This window comes from Struthio camelus, chromosome 2, assembly GCF_040807025.1.
Source record: "Struthio camelus isolate bStrCam1 chromosome 2, bStrCam1.hap1, whole genome shotgun sequence".
NCBI classification, from domain to species: Eukaryota; Metazoa; Chordata; class Aves; order Struthioniformes; family Struthionidae; genus Struthio; species Struthio camelus.
This window is the reverse complement of record NC_090943.1, coordinates 28,482,826-28,502,830: the sequence shown is the minus strand read 5'-3', so window position 1 is coordinate 28,502,830 and position 20,005 is coordinate 28,482,826. Positions and strand designations below refer to the sequence as shown.

The window sequence follows — 20,005 nt, the reverse complement described above, 5'->3', positions numbered from 1 at the left end:
CACTTTCCTTCATAACTCAGACGTACAGATGATGTTGAAAGGACTTCCATGACATGGTAGCATGTTTGATGCAATTTATCTTCTAAATGGAAATATACAACTTGCAGGACGTTAGATTTCAAATAAAATTTAGGCACCCTTAAGATTTTGAGAAGCATCAGCGTAAACTTAGCAATCATTTTTTTTCTGTTCAAAAAAGAAATTTACACAACTAAAAGATGCTTAAGGCCAGGAAAAAAAATAAAACTCTACATTTATTCTTTAATTTTCTTCCTTTCCTATAGAGAATTGCCAATGATATAATCAGCACTAATAATAATAGTATTAATCAACACAGTGAGTAAGTGGATATTTCATTTTTAGAGCCTCAGTAGACTGTACTCGGTGTTTAATTTGAAGAGCAGAGAGTAGCTAATAAATCATATCCTCTTCAGTGATTATCTGAATCCCCAATACGAAGCAAGGAAATTTTTGTTACCTTATTTAAAAATGCAGCAGCTAGACTTATTTGCTGACATAATGTTTTATGAAAAGTTAAAACATAACTGGGAAAGAAATAGCATGAAAGGTGACAACTTGCACCTAATATCTTTATTATGCTGCTGAAAATTTGAGTGAATTATAATATGAAAAGGTATATTACTTAAGTTTTCTAACTGTTTCTCTGTAAATTGGCAAAATCCATGCTGTCTCTAACTAACAAAGTTAAAAGGTTTGCCTATAATACAAAATAAAAAAAATAGTGCATGTATACTGTATGTAGCATTTCCGATTTGAGTTTCACATTCTCTCTATATGAAGTCTGTCAGATCCCAAGTTGATAAACTCACAATGAAAATGATCTTTTCCCACATGTCTACTTTCCCAAAAGAGAACAAGTGAAGCTTCTGCCATATGCCATCCTTTTGTGCAGGTGGTACTTTTACCATTTCTGTTTATATTGGTTTCGGAGAGCTGGAAAGCCACAGCTTGTTTCTGCTGTTAGTTTTAACGCAGTCATTGAAAAAGAAATAACTAGTATTTATTATGTGCTACGTTACCAGTTGACACTTCAATACTGTAGAAGCATCTTCTGCCACTGATGGATGATATAAATTCTCATCTATTTACAGGTAAATGGTATTCCTGAGGAAAGAAAACTGACAGAAGCAATGAATTTGTAATCAGAGAAAGCAGTAATTGTCTTATTTCCTTATTTGTTCTGATTGATGCATGAGTCCTTCTGGTGTATATTGTGCATGCCCACAGTATTGATTTCAGTGCCAGACAGTACAGTCATTTACATGTAACTAATGTACTGTATCTTTTTGTACTTTGGACATTTTTGAGAATTTGTAAACACTGATAACTTTTTATATTTGTTACATTAAGAAAATAATCTTTCAAATATATGTATTAATAAATATCAAACTTTCTTCTATCTCGTGATCTCTCCTGAGAACTTTAATGGGGAAGTCAAAACTACAAAAAAATAAGTAAACAGTTCAAAGAACTTAATAGACTCCGTTCTATGGGACGGTATGATTGCCTTACATTTGCACACAAAAAGCAGTAGTATGTAAGGATGAAATCTTGTGCAAAGGCTTAGAAATAGTATTCCAGATTTATTAGACATTCATTTTCTAGAGATAAGAAAAAAGTAATGAGCAAAGTTATTTTTGAAAAAAGCTTAACGATTCATGGGGAAAGTTGGATTTCTGTTCCTCTACCAAACATTTAACAAATTTGATAAGATATAAGCATTAAAACATTTAAAATCTGTCCATTCATTCATCTGATTATGTTAGAAGAAACTGTTACAAATCATTGTAAGCAGAAATGAGTGTCTTTTAAATAAATAATGGTAAATTTTGTTGTAGCATATATGGAATAACTTTTAAGTCCCTTTGAGGGACCTTTGACTTAGTTACTTTGAGAGGCATTCATCTATACTGAATTCTTAAAAATATAAGCTTGATTAAAAAAAATAAGGAAACCTCAGTCTGAACCTATTTGTCACTACATGGTGATAATTTATCTATCTATCTCAAGTGACATTTTGAAATAATTAGTTTTTCTGATGCTTGTATAAATCCTCATTCAACTACAGCGTAACACAGGATTGAAGGCTTCTGCTGTAACAGCTGATACCAACAGGTCTTCGGGTTTTACCCTAAAGGATCATACGCTTTTTAGCTGACATTTGTGCTTTGTTTTTCTGTAATATTCTCTCTTTCAGGAGCTGTGTGTTCATCAGGCCACTGAAGTTTAAGCACAAAGCTGCACCTATGTTAAAATTACTACTACATGCTGGCTATGTTTTCTTAGCTAAGCAGTTCCTTCCTGACCAGTACTTTGCGCAGAGAAATTCAGACTCCCTTAGGGCTTCAAGACTGAGGCTGAGAAGAAACTGTAGAATAAGGTTTTTACTCTGTTCACAGAAGGACCAAAGTAGTCACTGGCTTTTTACAGTTATGGCCCCCTGTTTTGTGAAAACAGTTGATTTTTTTTCTTTTAATTTCAGAAAGGCTATTCCTTTTTAAGTGAACAATGATGTAGTTATAGGATTGGACCCAAATGCAATACCGTGGCAGATGATAATAGTTAATAGCAGTGCTGCAATTCTTTTTAGCTACATTTGTGCAATAGACCCAATAAAAAGTGCAGCAAAATATATAATCAGTGCTCATTGCAGAGAAACACACTCAATTTATATTTCAAACAAGACAAAAATAATTTTTTTCATACTTGTGCATTGTCCAGCCCGATGGGTCACAGTTGCCAAGGACAGCCTAAACTCTAATCACAACACAGACTACATTAACATAAAGTCACCTAGCCGTATCAATGGTGACAGTTGCTCTTACACTACAAGAGGCAGCTTAACCTGTCACACCATACGTTGAAAAATTAACATTGCAGACTTTCAGTGCCAAAGGAATTAGAAGCCAGGTAGTCAACTGTGAGATTTTATACTAAATTAAAAAAAAAAAAAAGGTACCTTTCTCATCAAAGCTGTGAAAAACTTGAGTACAACCAACATTTGGATTTTTGCCCCTAATTATAAATGCATAAGCTCTCAGTGTGCTGACACAGAAATGAATGGAATGGATTTTAAATAATAATGATTTTTAATTCAACAGAAAACTAAACTTTGTGAGTAGTATTGGTTTTGGATCATAAAGATTTCTAATAATTTTTGGATGGCTTGACAATCAGTTAAATCAAGCCATTCTTATCTTATTTGTATTAATATACAACAGTGCCAATATATTTAAGGAAATTTCCTAAACTGTTACGTACATAAATAATTAGTTTGTACCAGTGAGTGCTCCATATATTCTGAAAAGAATCTAGTGATGTAGACAACTTGGGTGTTACACATACTGGAATGATTTTATGGTTAAAAGCTTCATTCATTTTAGCTAAGCTTAATAAGAAGTGATTTATTAAACTATTTACCACAGAAATGTAGATTTATAAAGCTGGCTAAAGCCACTTAATTGTTTAATATTTAAAATTGATGATAGTTAAAACAGTAAATTCACAGCCTCTTTTTAACCATGTACAATGACAGTATGAACCGTAGTGTAATGATTAAGTGACAGTTGCAACCAAAATAAATAGAAAGCATTAATGATGTCTTTGTAAATATATGAAATGTAAAATCTAATAAATAGGAAAAACATTAAATTAAGTAGTGATGTTGGTGCCTGTTTATTATGTAATGATGCCTGCACAACTTCTTGTTACAGTAGTTAGTATCATGGACAGTGATAAAGAAGCAAAGAACTGGAGCTGATTGATTGCGCAGGGTTTCTGTTTCACTGGGAGAGATACCCACACTGATGTTGTAACTCAGAAAGGATGGAAAGTATTCACACCCCTTATGTCAGGTGCCAAGTCCAGGTGTGATAGTCCCAGAGCCCCGGTATAATCAAGAGAGGAATGCCCCTGGAGATGAGATGAAATAATATACTGCTTTGAATCTTTTGCTTGAGGAGTCCCTCCCTCTATTAACTATATCAGACCTAAGTAGCTAAATAAAAAGCTAAACTCCTTAACTCAATTAAGATTTCAGTATGGCTACATCAGGAAACCCATCCTGCAAAGAAGTACAGTTGGTTACTGTGCTTTCCTGCAGGACTTGACCTCAGGAGTTTCTGGCTTTTAACCCAGGGAGAAGGAATCAAGACCTCCGCTGCAGAGTTCTGCCGGAGGCCCTTGGCTCTGGGGGGTGATTCTGGTTACTGGATCGGTAATCTCATTAACTTCTGAACAGTCCTATCTGGAAGGACCAAACACAGAAGAGGGCTATTTTAACCCCAATGTTACAGTCATGGCAACTGAGCAGTCTGAGTTACTGCAGAGAGTCTTTCTTCCCTGCATTGCACCCAAAATCATTTGTGATATGTGAGTAAATATCTTCCCTTTGAAAATAAATATTTGAAGAAACGGTATCCAGAATAACATTTCGAGAAACATTGCACCACAAATCTGTAATTTAAGGCTGGCGTAACAGTGAACTGTAGCCCAGCTAGAGTCAAGCAATAAAAAGTTTTTACTTAATTGATGCTCCTCCCATTACAAAAATAAGCATCCACAGCACATTTATTTAATATTTAAATTACTTCATAGTTTCACATAACCTTAAAAGAAAATATATTTATCCCACATACAGTAAACAAGTGCATTATTTCAAACATTAAAAATAAATCTTTTAACCAAATCTGTACAACAGATAAATAAAATTTTATCTACAATACTTAGCTTGTGAAGAACAAAACAAAAAAATATCCCTCAAACTCACAGTTCTCCATTGCTCCTAATGCTGGTACAGATGAAGGCTATGCATCCTATCCACCACTACAGTGTTCACCTATACCATTCCTTTCAGTAATTCAAATGTACTGATAAATGAGGATAACTTCCCAAACATTGGAAATAATGTACACACATTAACACATAGTTGAGTATCTTTCCAATAGCTTATCAAAATAGCTGGCTGACTTAGCAAAACTGCTCCATTTTGGGGGGGTTGAATGAATATTTTTTCTTTTTCTGATTGAACGGACCCATCTTTCTTAAAGGAGTCTCTTTTCTGAAACGAAATTTGAAGCCATTTCACAGAAATTATTTCGGAGTCATTATTGGCTCCAAGTTTGAATTCTATGTTTCAACTCAGATAACATCAAAAACAGTTAAGTGCTGGAATACATACAGTATAAGTTAAGATTCATACTGTTCATAATTACATATAATTGCACATATGGTTGGAAAACAATACTGTACGCGTTTTTCAACTGCTAAAAAGTAATCAGTAGAGGAATAAAGTGAAAAAGTAACTGAAGCTCAACGCATTACTTGAACCAAAACTACAAACAAGGAAGGAATCATCGTAACTCCACTGAATACGTGGAACCTACTTAAATTACAACTTGCCACTTCCATATGGAAGTGCTAATTCTTTCAATTTTACTTTTTATACTGAAGGAAAGATTTAAAGAGAAAAACTGGGTTCAGAGTTTGATTTGTGGTAGTGAAGGACAGGCACTGCTAGATAGCATGGGAAAACAGGTTCATTCAAACAGCTTCAGTCTCATTTCATTCAAATTTTAAAGAGACTGAACTAGCGGCATGTAACAAGAGCACCACTCAGTCCTCATCCTCCTATCAACAGATTGACTTCTATCCTTTTAAATGAAAATGTTTGTTATTACAGGATAGAATATGGCACCAGCTTCCTAATGAGACCTAGTTCAAAGTCACCTACAAACTGAGAGACAGGTTCAAAAATGACTGTTCCCCTGCTCTTCCTTCTCTGTAAAATCTGAAGAAGTGGATATGATGGAATTTCATCTCACTGCAAAAGGATGGGAGTTTTCCAGAACTTCTCAATATTCAGCTGAGTCTCTGAAAATTATTCACCTGTTTGTTCAATGAGTTTCTACATAGAACTGCATATAGTTAAATGAGTTAGTGGAAAGCATTAAAAAGCAAAGAATTTTAGGAAAATTGAAAATAAAATTGCGTACATATTTTTAACAATAATTTAATCTCAGAATTCACCATATTTGCTGAAAATGTCTTAAAAACAAAATATTATGTAAACTTGGGTATAATCTTAAATCACTAAACTGGTGATGACTTTTTGTTTCAATGTATAAAGGGTTTCATATAGCATATACTAGCTCCATCGAAAAATACTCGTTCCACAACAAGAAATTACCATTTGTTTAGAAAAATACCCTGGATTACCAGAGAAGTAACTTCATGTTTCACATCAGCCAAAGGTACCCATTAACTAAGGATCACAGGTTTGCTGGCTTCTTACAAAAACAGTTCCTTGATGAGAGTGATTACAGTATGTTATGTATATGCAGTACACTAGTAAATATCCACCATTCATTCCATTGTCCCAAGGTAAAGTTAATTCCGTGATATCCATACGGTTTTGGTAAACCATCTAACTTCACTTCTTCATATTACGTTTAAACAGATATGTAAACAGAAATTTGTATCCAGTAGAAAAGACTTAATTTCACATGCAATTCTGTACAGTGCATTTCTGTTTCTCAGATTCTTTGAGAGAAGAAGGCTATTCCCACACAAAATATGTACATTTCCACTATATACATTTTCCACACACTTCATTTAAATGTCTTCTTGTACCTCCAGTTGAGAATTTTTTTTTCAGGTAGACAGAAAGTAAACCTGAAGAAAGTTTTCAAGAATGTTTTTAAGTTAATGCCTTGACCGATCTTGAATTGCTGAGAAGAGTAGTAGTCCAGAAAAAAATCCAGCTATGCATAGCAACCTTTTCAGCAGAGTTGGGTTATCTTTAGGAACAACAATCTGTGCTAGATCATTAGTGATCTGAGAAATCTCATGTGCCACACACACAAATATGAAAGTGCTGACCATAACGTTAAGCATCGGATATCCAGGAATGAGCACCAAGATCCCCTTCGTGTCTGCTGCCAGCCAAATGTGGTATTGGCAGATGAAAAGCTAAAAGGAATACAGAGTGAATTTTAAAATACTTTTATATAAGCCCCCCCCCATATAATTCTAAGTACCGCATTAGCTGACACAATGTACTTCTGTTTAAGTCGGACGCTAATGACTAAATAATGTAATTTGCGTAAATGTAAGTTGTGTTCCACATGTCTTTGCTATAAACCACCTCAGATGAGGCACAGCAACTGACCTTGCCTGTGCAGTCTGTTACAGTGCACAGTAAAACAGTTTAACTTAGTCCATAACCAAATGCAGGCTGGGGAAACATTGTTTACGCTGTGTCAGAACAGAAGAGGACTATGCCTGTGGTCAGTTACCGTAGCCCTGCAGAGGGACCTCCTAACAGCCCTGCAAATGAAAGATAGTGCCTTAACTGCTGATGAATGCAAAGGCTGTAGTTGGTTGATCAGCACCATAACAGTTCAGCGGGAATCTGAATGGTGAAAATATGATCCTTTAAAATAAATTTAGAAATCATATACTACATATACATTGAATTACAGTGCGTTTTTCCTATAAGTTCTTTTCCCTTAAAAATTTTTTTTTGTCATACAGTAAAATTAAACATTTAATATTACTGAACAGCAACTAAAATGGAAAGCTAACAATTCCTACTGTTTCAAAATATACACTCAATGGAACAAAAAAGTATCCAGATAACATCCGCTTCAAGAATGGTTTTGCTGGTAAAATTGTATTTGTTTATTAACAAAGCAAAGCTTTCTAGGGCAAACATGTTTGAAGTATTACAATTTACGTAATAAAAACCACCAGACATTCCAAAGCTGAAATTCTCTGCACTGCATTCTACTTACTTCTAAAGAAATTTTGCCAAACCAGGCAAAGAATGAGCTGTATACAGAGCGGACATATCCAGGAATGTTCCTGATGAGGATGAAAGCTAAAATCTAAAAAGAAAGGTGACTGCAGGTGAAAAGTAGCCTTCAGATCACACACAAAAAAGTTTACACATTGTCACTGTCTAAAAAGAGCACAGCAAAAATATTTTGTTAATTTTTCTTTAAAATCTAATAAATATACGAAACAGCCAAACCCAAGTAGCTTATACTTAACAGATTAGGACTATGAACTTGCAAATCTCATGCATACACTCTTATAGCATAGCAAGTCACATAGAATTTTTGTAGAATCGTGGCCTTGGTGTTGATACATATTAGTATGCACTTACTAGGCACGGTCACAAAACATGTTATACCATGCCAGCCTAAAATGAAGGTGGCCACAACTGTTAAGACCACCATCAATTTTCAGAGAGGATGACAAGATCGACCAAAATTAATATTAAAAAATTAAGTCACCCATGCTGCCCTGCAACAGAGCAGGAAAAGATGTAAAAAATGAAACTTGGAGAGGGATTAGAATGGAAGTGTTGGCAAATAGCGGGGGAAGGATACACAACAAAAGACAATTCTAACTTTAACGCAACTACATGCGCTCCCCTGTTGCCCAGCTCTTCTTCCAAAAGCCTGGCCCCTCAAGACTCCCCAGCAAATGCAGAACTCCACAGCTCTTTTACTACACTAACGCCTCCCAAATGTTCATGTTCCCTAACAGCTCTCCTTTCTCCACTGCTAAGCAATTCATCTAAAATTGGTTTTGGACTTAAATAGAGCTAGAGCTACAGGTCTCTTCGCACACTGTGTGCGGTTACCGTAGGGAAAAGAGGGAGCCCCTTCCCCCAAAGTCCTGTACGCTATATGCAACTTCGTCTCATCCTGCAGATGATCTTGGCGCCGCAGCCTCAGCTTGTGCTGCCCAGGAAGACTCAGCTCCCAGGAGAGTCCACCGAAGCAGCTAATAGTCTCAACAGACCCTACCCTGATATCCTGCCCTATAAAGTAACACATCTATGATACCTACATAGACAGCATAGATAGGAATGTTACGTGCCTACATCACTACAACGGTTACTGTGCATACGTAATGTACACCAAGGACATCAAGGCTAACCAAAAAACAACCACAGCATGTGATGTCAGTGCTAAAGGCAACGAAAAACAGACAGCAATGTCGTAAAAAACTTTCTCCCTTCCAGACACAAAAATGAAGCTCATCGTTTGAAATTTTATTGTTAAAGCAAAAATACTATTTTTTAAAAATAATAGAAAAGAACAGGAACGGCCTTGATTCTGCAATTGTAAGGAAAAGGAATATATTTACCTGTACCACAGAAACAGAAGGATGCAGTTCATTGCAGTCAGTTTTGTTTTTACAGCTACTAGCCCAAATAGAGTAGGTCTAAAAGACATAAAAATCAGTCTATGTAACAATTATATATAAGATTTCATAATGAAACAACACGTAAGCTATTTTGAAATGCTTCAGCAGTAGTGGAGTCACTAAAATATTGTACAAGAATAGAAAGAACTACACTGTGCTTAGTTTTGCTTCTCTCATATTCTTCTTTGCAACTGATGAATGCCATAATTATATACACCCTAAGATACAGAAATACTGTTGACAATTTATTCATCACAGGCAGAAAAGCCATCAAGAGTAAAGAGCTACACTATCTACCATATTACTTCTAGGAGCTGACTTTTTTTGTAATCTTTGCAATGAACTGAAAAAGTAATGATATTCTCACCTACAGTTAACTGAAAGGAAAAAATATTTTAGGTAGTAGATAGGTATGGCTATCTACTTCAAACACAGCTGAAATATTCCCAAAATAAGTTGATTTTTTTGAATCAATATACATTCTAAGCAATAACTGCACACAAACTGACTCTTTAGAGATTTACAAATCTTATTATATTAATTCTCCTAGGTACTTACCAGAAAGGATACAACTGAAATAAATAATAAAACATTTGAAACTCTGCTGGAGAAGAGAGGATCTCCCTTTCCTTCTGAAAGCACCTGACGTTTCTGCAGTGCCAGATAAATAAAAGCAAACAGCATCCCATGAAAAACCACCTGTAAAAGACAAAAAGGTTGCAACGACTATTTCACGGCTTTTACATGTGCTTCGGGTGCAAACTCTTAAGTTAAGTAACAGAGATGCTACAGTTGAACCTATTTGTAATATCAAAGCCTACATGTCAGAAGTTCCTTTCCCAGATTTACTGTAACAAATAAAAACAGGCTTCCTACATTGAATTGTTAAAAGCTGCATTTTCAACTAAGCTTCAAAATAAAGAATTAAGGACTCTTACTAATGTTTCAGAGAGCATTAAACAAATGGCAATGAAACATCAAGCAGCTTTCAAGTACCCGCTATCCTCTTTGCAATTTCTGCCAGCACTGAAAAGGGCTTTCTCTGGGGAAAAAACATGAGTGTCTCTGGCCTTCTCCCAACTTGGCAGGTGAAAACATTGAAGCAGCACTACAAGTGCTTTTCTCTCTCCCAGACAGAATTATTCAGCAGTGTTTTATGATGTTATGCCAAGTTCTCATTAGCTAGCAGCAAGATGCTGTTTCAGGCCCACGTGGTGCTTGTTTTCTGTGTTTTGGGACTTCCTCTTTAGCAGCATCACAGAATACGCGCTGTTCATAAGCATCAGAGCTCCACATCTGAAACGTTTCTGCACAGTGCACTTTGGGTTATGCAAAAAAGTTTAAGTCACTAACAGGGCCAGAAGGGGCAGTGTGGCCCCGCATCCTGAGCCAGTAAGGCTAAGGCATAGGGATGCTTTTATCTTATACCCTCCGCTCACCTTTCCAAACAGGCAAAACCAGAAGTGTCTCCCTGTTCTACCCTCCACATTTTATCTGCCAATATGGGGGAAGAAAGCACTTTCCCACTGGAAAAATATTTTAAAGTATGTGTAAAAAAGTAAAAATAGTCTGTTCAAAACATTTTTGGCGTCAAGACCCTGGATTTTAACAGAACTGTTTCTGAGGTTTTCTTAAAAGAAATATATCCTTGATTAACACAACTTTCTACAAATTTTGTTAGGAAAGCCACCACAGTAATTTGCATTTCCAGGTATTTCAAGATTTTTTTGCAGTGAAATTTCTGTTTGAGATAAGAGAAAATATAAGGCCAAGGATTTTTCTTTTTTAGAGCAACTAAGCAGGATCCAGCAGCAAATAAGTCATAACCCATCTTTTAAGCAAGGCTTTGACAGACATTTGCAAATGTAAGGTGGATGTAGCTTAGTCTTAGAATAAACAATCACTAGAACATCAAATTCCTATCTTCTCTGGAGAAAGAAAGCAAAATAAAAACCAATCCTATATTAAAAAATACACTTAGAAGACCATTATAAAGTTGTGTAAACTTTACTTACATAGCGATCTAACTTCCACCTAAACCACCATTCATAGACATTCCCGTTCAGTTCAAAACACTTGGACAGTGGCCAAAAAGAAAATATCTTCTCAAATGCACCCTGTAAAAAAAAAAAAATTGAGAAAATACTAGCACTGATTTCAGCTGTATTTACCAAATTTAAATAAATAAATTAGCTGTCTCTTAGTGTTATCACATCTCTATTTCACCAGTTTAAATCATCTGACCTTGAAGCTATGTGACACTACCAAAATAACTGGCTTCTCTACAAAAACAAACAAAAACAAAAACCCACTCAAACAACCTAAAAAACCAAAAATACTTTCTCAGATGAGAGAAGTCTTCCTTTTTGTTTCCCGCTTACAAAATGTAATTTGCATTCTCACCTTCCATTTTGTACCGCAGGCTTAAAGGGAGAGATCCACTTGTGCTGGAATAACAAATGCATAGTCTACAGAAAACAATAGTTTTCTGTCCTTACAACTCTGCTCTTATTTCGCTGTCAGGTATACTTACAGTACACAGTAAGTCATGAATTTAAATGAGAACCAGCCTTTTGCTAATGTATCAAAGCCTTTAACACCAGGCCTCAAAGGACACAGATGTCTGTAATCCCGTATGCTATCAGATGAAAAAAACAGTAATGCTAAGTACATTCCAAAAAAACCCTGAGCACAGACCTTCATTATTATTAAATCTGCAGGAGTATACTGAATTCATAATTCTAGTATTAGAAAGAAATGAATAAGATAGAGAATTGCAGTTATTTCCAGCATCCACACCAATTTAAGTATGAAAAGGTGAAACTGAAAGGTTCCATTTTTTCTTCTGTGTTTATGATACAGTAGAAAACATTCAAGTTATGAGCAGCACTGAAAAGTAAATACAGTTTATAAGGATATAAATATTCAAAAATTCACAAACCTGAGAATATGATAGAAAATATATACATAGGAGTAAGCAAATCAGCTTCAGCAGCAAACCAAAGTGCCAGAAGCAGTTCCCTGAGGAAGAAGTAAACGAATTGGTATTCGTAATACACACATTCAGAAATAAGTATTCAAATATCACCAGCAGCATTTTACCACTATCTATACATTACACTATTTTAGTTGCTTAAAGTAAAATTTAAACATTCCTAGTAACTGACAACCTATTAATCCTACGTTAAGCCTCATGTCTAAAATAGGGACAACACGCATACAGCGAGAGGCAGAATTTAGCTGCACAAATGGAAACGCTATTAAGGCCTCTGCTTTCCCAAACTTTCTGCACAGGCAGTTCTTATTCTAGCTGAACATAGGTGCCTCCCTCCCGCCCCCGACTAACAGCTTCTGTTATGTGCAATAACTAGAGCATATATTATTAAACTCCGAGGTACCAGCTACACTAGGAGCTGTACTTCAAAGCTCAACTGCAGCTCATTAAGGGCAAGTATCTTGTAAAGTAAGACAAGCCAAAAAACTGTTCCTCAAAGCTGCTGACTGATCTTAAGCTCTACCCAAGCCTCAACACTGCAGCAGAGAAATCATCTCCCTCTCTTGCCACATAAAATTGGCACATGTAAACAGGAACATGAACAAGTGAAAGTTGTCACTGACTGATTTTCTACTTTCACAGTAAACTGTGGCTCTGAGGCACACAACAGTCATTTCTGTGCATCTGGAACAGAAGTGCCTTTGTAGAAAAAAAAATATCAGAGCTATTTGCCTTCTGGATATCCTGTTAAAGTATCATCTTACACTTCCACAGCCTCTATTCCTAGCACGAATTTGGTGCGTTTCATTGCCATATCTCTAAACTACGTAAAATTTGGAAATCAAACGTCTCTTCATCAATAGGGAAGAAGGATCTAGACTTGCACGGTTACTAGTTCTAATTTAGGTGAATTATTTATAATCAAGTATCTACCACATGACGACAGCCCTCCAATGAGTCGCAATGCATGAAACAAAGCATGGTTTCACTTCGATTTTTATTTACAATATTCATCTCACAAGAAATACGTCTGACAGGATGCTTAAGCTAAGAGACTGAGATAACAAACCCTGCGCTCTGATTTGGGCGGATGCGATGAAATTAACACTAAGCTGTAGAGGTGTTGGCGAGGCAGAAGGGGAGAAGCCTGGCGGATCCACCCCTGTTCATACCTACCTAACCATTTGCTACAGTAACAATCTGAACTAGGATAGAAAGTGACGTATGTTTTCAGCTTGCATTCAGTAACACTACAGCTCCTGAAAAAATACATTTCTGATGCTTGAAGCTTTGATAAAAACATATTCTAACCAGATGGGTTTGACCAGAGAGATAGTTTAGTTACCAGCTGTTACATCTTTCAGCTATCTGACATACAATTCATATATGAGAGACTTTATTTCTGTGGACAGCTGTTTAACATCTTTGCATTATGTTAAAAAGAAATTGAGATCTACTAACAATAAGGTCTACGTGGTTAATTATCTGTAGCAACACGCAAATGTTTTATCGCAGAAGGAAAAAAAATCTTACCGTTTGCTTTCTTCTGGACTATCTGAGGCCATATAGCTAAGGTGACATAAATGATTATAAACCAGACAGTGACTAATGGCACGAAGTAGTAGAACTGGTAAGGTCGGTCCATCACTATACACAGTACCACAACCAAGAAATTGAGACGAAATAAAACCTGAAAGAGAAGACGAGAGAAAAGAAAACCGTATGTTCCCTTTAGGGTATGCAAACCAGGAGGGGCAGCTGACAGAGATGGGGGGCGCTTTTCTTCAGTACTGTATGAGAACACGTCAGTATTTTACATCTCACATGCTGACTGCATTCCACTTGAAAGCTGTGCAAGTATCTTGAGAGCGTCAGCAACGCAAGGAGACCGCCGGCTGGTTATGCGCTAGCGGACCAGGCCTGCCCTGGCTTACTGCGCTAGCAACAGCAACGAAGAGAGGCTCAAAGGGAGCTACCTCGGGCTGGGACCGCTGCTAAGGGGGCTAGCTCAGTCAGCGCTCAGGGAGCCTCCTTACCAGAGCTGCAGTTATGCTGCAGTCATGCACTAACGACACAGGGTGACCCGCGTTCACGTAACGCAACGAGGTTCGTTTGCTTCAACCAGTATGACATTTGATAGCAACAGAGAATTTTTTTTTTTTTAAACTGCTACAGCACACACTGCAAACCCGAGAAGCGAAACCATAAAAAAAAGATATTTTCTCCTGTATTTCTTATGGGGCAAAAATTCATTTTCTTCCTTAACAAAAGTCGGCTCTATTACAGTGTCCTTGGAAAAAAATCCAGAGAATCAATATAGCTAGAGCGTATTTGTTTGCCTTCCAATTTTGCCTTTTGATCAGAAAACTTGTACCCAAAACTAAAAGGGTTTTTGGACCAGGATAAACTTATTTTTGTAAGAAATAAAAAATAACTACTTTTTTTTTTTTTTTTTTTTTTTTTCAAATAAAGTAGCTACATCTGACACAGCTGCAAAATTTTCATCTGTTAAAAAAAAAAAAAAACCCACACGCACACACAGTAGGGGTTTATTTCTGATCAGGCCTAGAGCACGTGGTCCCCACATTCTCGATATCAAGTGGCTAAACAGAATGGTACACAGAATCTGTCCTGAATCCAAACAACAACTACAAAAATCCCACCCAACTGAGATTCTCTAATCAAAGAAACACTAATGTCCAATATTTGATGATATTATGGTATGTTTTGAAAAAGGCAGCACATCAATTGAAAAGGCAGACATCAATACATGTCTCTTGTACATGTATTAGCAATCTAATTCTATATGGAACAGTTGGATACATAATAAAACAGCAATGTGGAGAGAGTTTCTTTAACAGATCTGAAACATCCCTCATCTGAAGGAAAAAATATATATATACGTAAGCGTTTTGGGAAACTATGATCCCAACTAAATGCTCCAAAACGTCTTCACTTCACCAATGGTGAGGGAAAGATCCCAAACGCATGCAAATTTAAAAGCTTTCAGAACGTAAACAAGTGGAAATGACTTCAATATAAACCAGACACAAGACAGGGTTTGTTCGAGCTACATAAAGGCTTGCAGTGCTGGGAGCAACAAAACCAATGTGCTGGGGGTTGCTGAATAATTTTATTCACAGAGGAGGACCAAAAAAAAAAAATTCTGTATACAACAGCCTCCTGGATTCACCAAGCATTCATATATTTGTAAAAAGAAAACTCTAATATAAACATATTAATAATTCAAAAAAACACAGGAATACATGAACATGGAGCAGGCTGATACGGTGAGAATAGGTAAGGGAAAGAAAATGAAATCATCTCAAATGGCTAATGTGGGAAAACCAAAGTATTTCCCAACAATAGAGGGGAGCAGATAAGAGCAGCCACACCACTCACCTTTAGACACCTACACAACCAGCCTGCCCTTCTTAGTACTCACTGGAGAAAGGCTCTTCCAGAGACTGATTCAGAACATCACATTTATCTGAATATGATCACTTTCTGAATAAGCCTCTTATTAACCACTGACTACAGAAGAAACTTAAGATGCCCAAATAAATTTGGTGACACGACTATCCCTCTTTTCTGCCAGCCTTGACTGCCTGAAGCATTAGTTAATCTCCACTGCCATGTATTGGAAAATACTTCTCATGAATTTTCTTTAAGGCCTGCATACTTAATTTTTCGATCAAAAATACCTTTTATATTTGTTGTATGCTTGTTTTAGATACAAACTGCTGATTAAACAGGCCACATTACACTGATACAATGACTGTATTTTGGAATGGCAAATCTTGATGAAATAACCTGATATCACACTATTCAGGGAGTTGGAATATTTTGGTTTCCGAATACATTTCTTTACAAAAACGTTATTCTTACCTGACACACTCTGTATACACCAAAGTCTCCCTTTATCCAAAAATATGAGAAGTGCCCATAACCTGTTTGGAACAGATATGCAGCAACGAGAACTCGAATGTGCATGTACACAGGCAAAAACTGTTGAGAAAAATTAGGTACCTCTTATAAATGGACACGTAAATGCTTTTGGTTTTCCTCTCTATTTTATGCTTTTTCTGCATTGCACTAAATCAGGTTATGCTAAGAAAACAAATATTATGCTGCATTTCCTGTTTTTTTACTCAGCTCTTTTGTTGACCTTGCCTCTCGGATGTTAAAATGTGAATGTATTTCTTCTATTCTGTCTGCTACTCTGCATTTCCATACTCCATAAACATTTAAGAAAGAGTTAAGAAGGGATCTTTGAAAGCTTACTCTTCAGCACTTTCAAGTTCTAAATATGAAAAGGAAGCGTTGCTAGCAATTACAAACAAATTAACGTAATTTGTAATTATCTACAAGAAGCAAAACAGAAGTATATCTTTTCACTGCTAAGTAATGCAAACAATGTTGCTATCAATGACCTCTATACTGAAAGTGAGAGAGAAAAACTAACTCTGCAAATGCCATTTTTAAAAATAAAAGAACAATAATATTAGCTATTCATTCTAATAAATTCTGATAAACATTTGCACATATTAAGCTGTCTTAAAAGGCAAACAAAGCTTCAGCTTTCTTTCAAAGTAACGTAACCAAATTCCATCCCCACTAAAAAATATGAAATTCAAATCAATTACCGTGCTTGCTCCAGAGATATGATAAATCAAAATAACAAGTTGCATCCAGCCTTTCCATTCATCAGTCTGTTCTCTATTTAACACTTTAGTCTAATGCAAAACAAAACAAAAGTGTTGCTATTCCAACAAGTATAACGAACATCTACAAAATGAGGAGAAAAAGTTCAAAACAGTAAACCACTTTACGGGCAGATAAACAGGTCTGAACTGTGTAACGGCCTTTGTGTAATGGATACTGGTGTATTAGACGTTAATGTGACCTATACCCTCTCGTATCTGAGCTATGCTTAAAATTTGACTGAGTGACAATGGCTAAAACACTCATATCCATATACTTTTGAAAAACCTTACTTCTAATTGCATGCAAATATTATAGTGCTTGTGAGACCTTTTTTGCAGATGAGTTACACCACTCTGAGAATTTAACTTTTAACTTTCAGTATTTAGCAGTTAGGAATTTACAGACAAACAGGGAAACATTACAAGTGGGATGTCAGGATGATCATTACCTCTTTGGTATTTTCGGTATAAAATACCCCCAAAACCAAGACATAGATGATTGGTATGAAGAAAGATGAATGTGTATAAAATTTATTTTCCTTCATGAAAAGATTTGCTCTGTCGCATAGATAAAAATAGGACATGATTAGACCAAGTTTGCAGAACGAGTGTAACAGCATCTCTAGAGTAGAAACAGTAGGAGTACTGATGGCAGGTTTCTTTTCCTCTCCGCTTTCCAAATCAGCGCATGATTTGTTCTTCCGATAATTATTCCGATGAATTAAATTGATAATTATATATCCAATAACGGACAAAGCAAAGAAACAGAAAGCTAACTTCTGTATCAGAGTGAGAGGAGGCTGAGGCTGGCAGCAGGAGCCATCAATGGGCTTCAAAATCTTGTTGCAGTAGACATTCATGAGAATCATAGCATTCTGTCAAAAAAATAGGCAGTTTTGTCAATTACTTTGCAATAAAATAAATTTTTCAGCACAAGAAATTTTCTTAAACTAGATTATGCAATAACAAAACACACACGCATTTCCCCCATACACAGTTAAAAACTTCATAGTACCCCCATATACCTAGCTGCTTTCAGTAGTAGAATCAGAACATCTCCCACAAACAGAAAGCCCTGTGATTCTCAAGATGAGCAAAAATACCTAATCCTTATAAAAGCAAGATTGGCTGTAAAAGGAGCTACAGGGACTATAAATGAAAAATAGCTGGCAAACTTAGGGGCCTAAAGGTGTATGATAAAAAAATCCATAAAACATGACTGAGATCCAAATCCGTGCTGAGACGATGTTTATTTCATCCAATGTTTGAAAGTAACCGAAACCTCCAAACACCTGGTACTAAAAGTGACACAGTGTTAATTCACAAAAGGGCAGACTCTAACAAAGTTCAGAGAGGCTGAATGCGTGCATATCTGTTGGTAGGTTAAAGATGAAATAAGGAAAAACATCAATGGCACGCCACACAACCAGAAAGGCATCTATCATGCTTTCTCATCCTTTCCATACTCCTACTTAAATGGAATTACATCCAAACACGGTGAAAAATTTAAGACTTATTCCTGAGTGCTGCTTTACAAGTCATTATCACCCTAGCTCATTCACGCAAATGAAGGCACAAAATTGGCACCTTGGACTACTCAGGAGCCAAAAGATCTAGAGACTGTTTATTTTTCTTTAACTCACAGGATTAAAATCTATTTTCAAAATAGCTATGTATTAATATATGGAGCTATTATGTTTTTAAATAACTTGTAGAACCAACTGCGCTTCCACCTACTTGGATCTTTTGAACAAGATTTCCTGAAGAATGTCCAGGTCCTTATTAAATTTATACTGCCAGCCATTTCAGAACATTCATTAACATCTTGTTTCATTATCAACGCCTTTTAATGATGACCAGAGCTAAAAATACTCACTGTTTCTCTGCTTGATTCAGGGAGATGCAGGCCATCTGAAGACTTCATGATAGTTTCTTGTGCTATTAACTTCGATACACTGAACACTTTAACTTTAGCTTTGGAATTTCGGGAGCTGCTGTTCAGAATACGAACAGCTGCTTCATTATAGGCATCTATTTTTTCATTAGTGATCATTTTCCGACTTTCACTCAACAAATCTTCATAAACAGGATCTGAATACGAAAGCACAAAGAATGGTCACATTAATCTTCAACTTGAATACATTTGTTTGCTTAAGTTGCACAGTCTAAATTCATTTTTGTAACTACAATCATTTAATGCTACAGAAAGAAAACACAGTGAGGAATGAGCAACTATTACAGTAACTAGAGACGTTTAAGATGAATGGTTTTTGTTTAGTTATGCAAGCATATGTAGAGATAAGAAAGTTTTGGCCACACATGAATGCTTGTGCGGTTTCCCCAAGCCCTTGACGAGAGTATACGTGCTGGAACGTACAGCTCTTCAGGCCTTCCCCTAAATAATGGAATCCCCACCACAAAGATTCCAAAGCCAAGAGGATAGAAGACAGGCAGCAGAATATACACATTGAAAAAAATCTCAAAAAACTCCAGGTACTGCAGAAGAAAAGTGTTTCTCATTTTCTAAGCCATAGTCCATAAGCATATTCCACTAGCTCCTGGTGATTCCAATTTAACTAATGGCAGAATCAATTTTTCAGAATGGACCACCACTTGTTTACAGGCTTCAGAGATTATTTAAAGCATAAAAGAAGGATGTACTCAGTTCTAGGTCAAAAGCTCAGCTGTATATCAACAGGTTGCAATGAAAAGCTCCATGAAGTCTGGTAAAACATTCTTTAAGAGTTATATGTTGGTTTACTTTAGCTACCTCATGCCTACTTTTGGACAATAAAAGCCTCGATATGTCTAGTCTAGTTCCGTGTGCTTTTCCGCTTACTTATTCCATTATGAGCATGAAGACCTCGTAGATGACTTAAACAGTCTGGATCTTTATCAACAGCATGTTGAGCCATATCTAATTGCTTTTGTTCTAGATAAATGTGGTTTTGAAAGGAATACGAGAACATTAATCTGTTGGTTCAGGTACACCTCTAAAACTATCTTTGATAAGAACTTAGGATGTGACCTTGAGGGTACATCAGGGCACATTCCTGCCAGGGCT

General features: G+C 36.3%; 2 protein-coding genes across 16 annotated transcripts in view; one reads left to right on the top strand and one right to left on the bottom strand.

Moving 5' to 3' along the window:
• SGCE (sarcoglycan epsilon) overlaps positions 1–9,926 on the top strand; it is a 46,434-nt gene extending 36,508 nt beyond the window's left edge. For 10 of the 14 annotated variants that reach the window (XM_068934876.1, XM_068934870.1, XM_068934878.1 and 7 more), the window contains one exon: positions 1,113–3,676. In XM_068934876.1, coding sequence (XP_068790977.1) covers positions 1,113–1,129 — 17 coding nt within the window. In that variant the 3' untranslated portion in view covers positions 1,130–3,676. Of the gene's footprint in view, positions 1–852; positions 914–1,112; positions 3,677–9,790 lie in introns of those variants that run through there. The other 4 variants (XM_068934865.1, XM_068934864.1, XM_068934869.1 and 1 more) reach the window with 3 other exon arrangements.
• CASD1 (CAS1 domain containing 1) overlaps positions 4,564–20,005 on the bottom strand; it is a 37,922-nt gene continuing 22,480 nt past the window's right edge. For both annotated transcript variants that reach the window (XM_068934862.1, XM_009674275.2), the window contains exons 8-18: positions 18,818–19,032; positions 17,391–17,816; positions 16,882–16,971; positions 16,124–16,243; positions 13,769–13,925; positions 12,182–12,261; positions 11,256–11,357; positions 9,799–9,939; positions 9,181–9,258; positions 7,815–7,907; positions 4,564–6,990 (exon numbers count right to left, since the gene is read on the bottom strand). In XM_068934862.1, the coding sequence (XP_068790963.1) occupies positions 6,724–6,990; positions 7,815–7,907; positions 9,181–9,258; positions 9,799–9,939; positions 11,256–11,357; positions 12,182–12,261; positions 13,769–13,925; positions 16,124–16,243; positions 16,882–16,971; positions 17,391–17,816; positions 18,818–19,032 (1,769 nt within the window). In that variant the 3' untranslated portion in view covers positions 4,564–6,723. The remainder of the gene's footprint in view (positions 6,991–7,814; positions 7,908–9,180; positions 9,259–9,798; positions 9,940–11,255; positions 11,358–12,181; positions 12,262–13,768; positions 13,926–16,123; positions 16,244–16,881; positions 16,972–17,390; positions 17,817–18,817; positions 19,033–20,005) is intronic.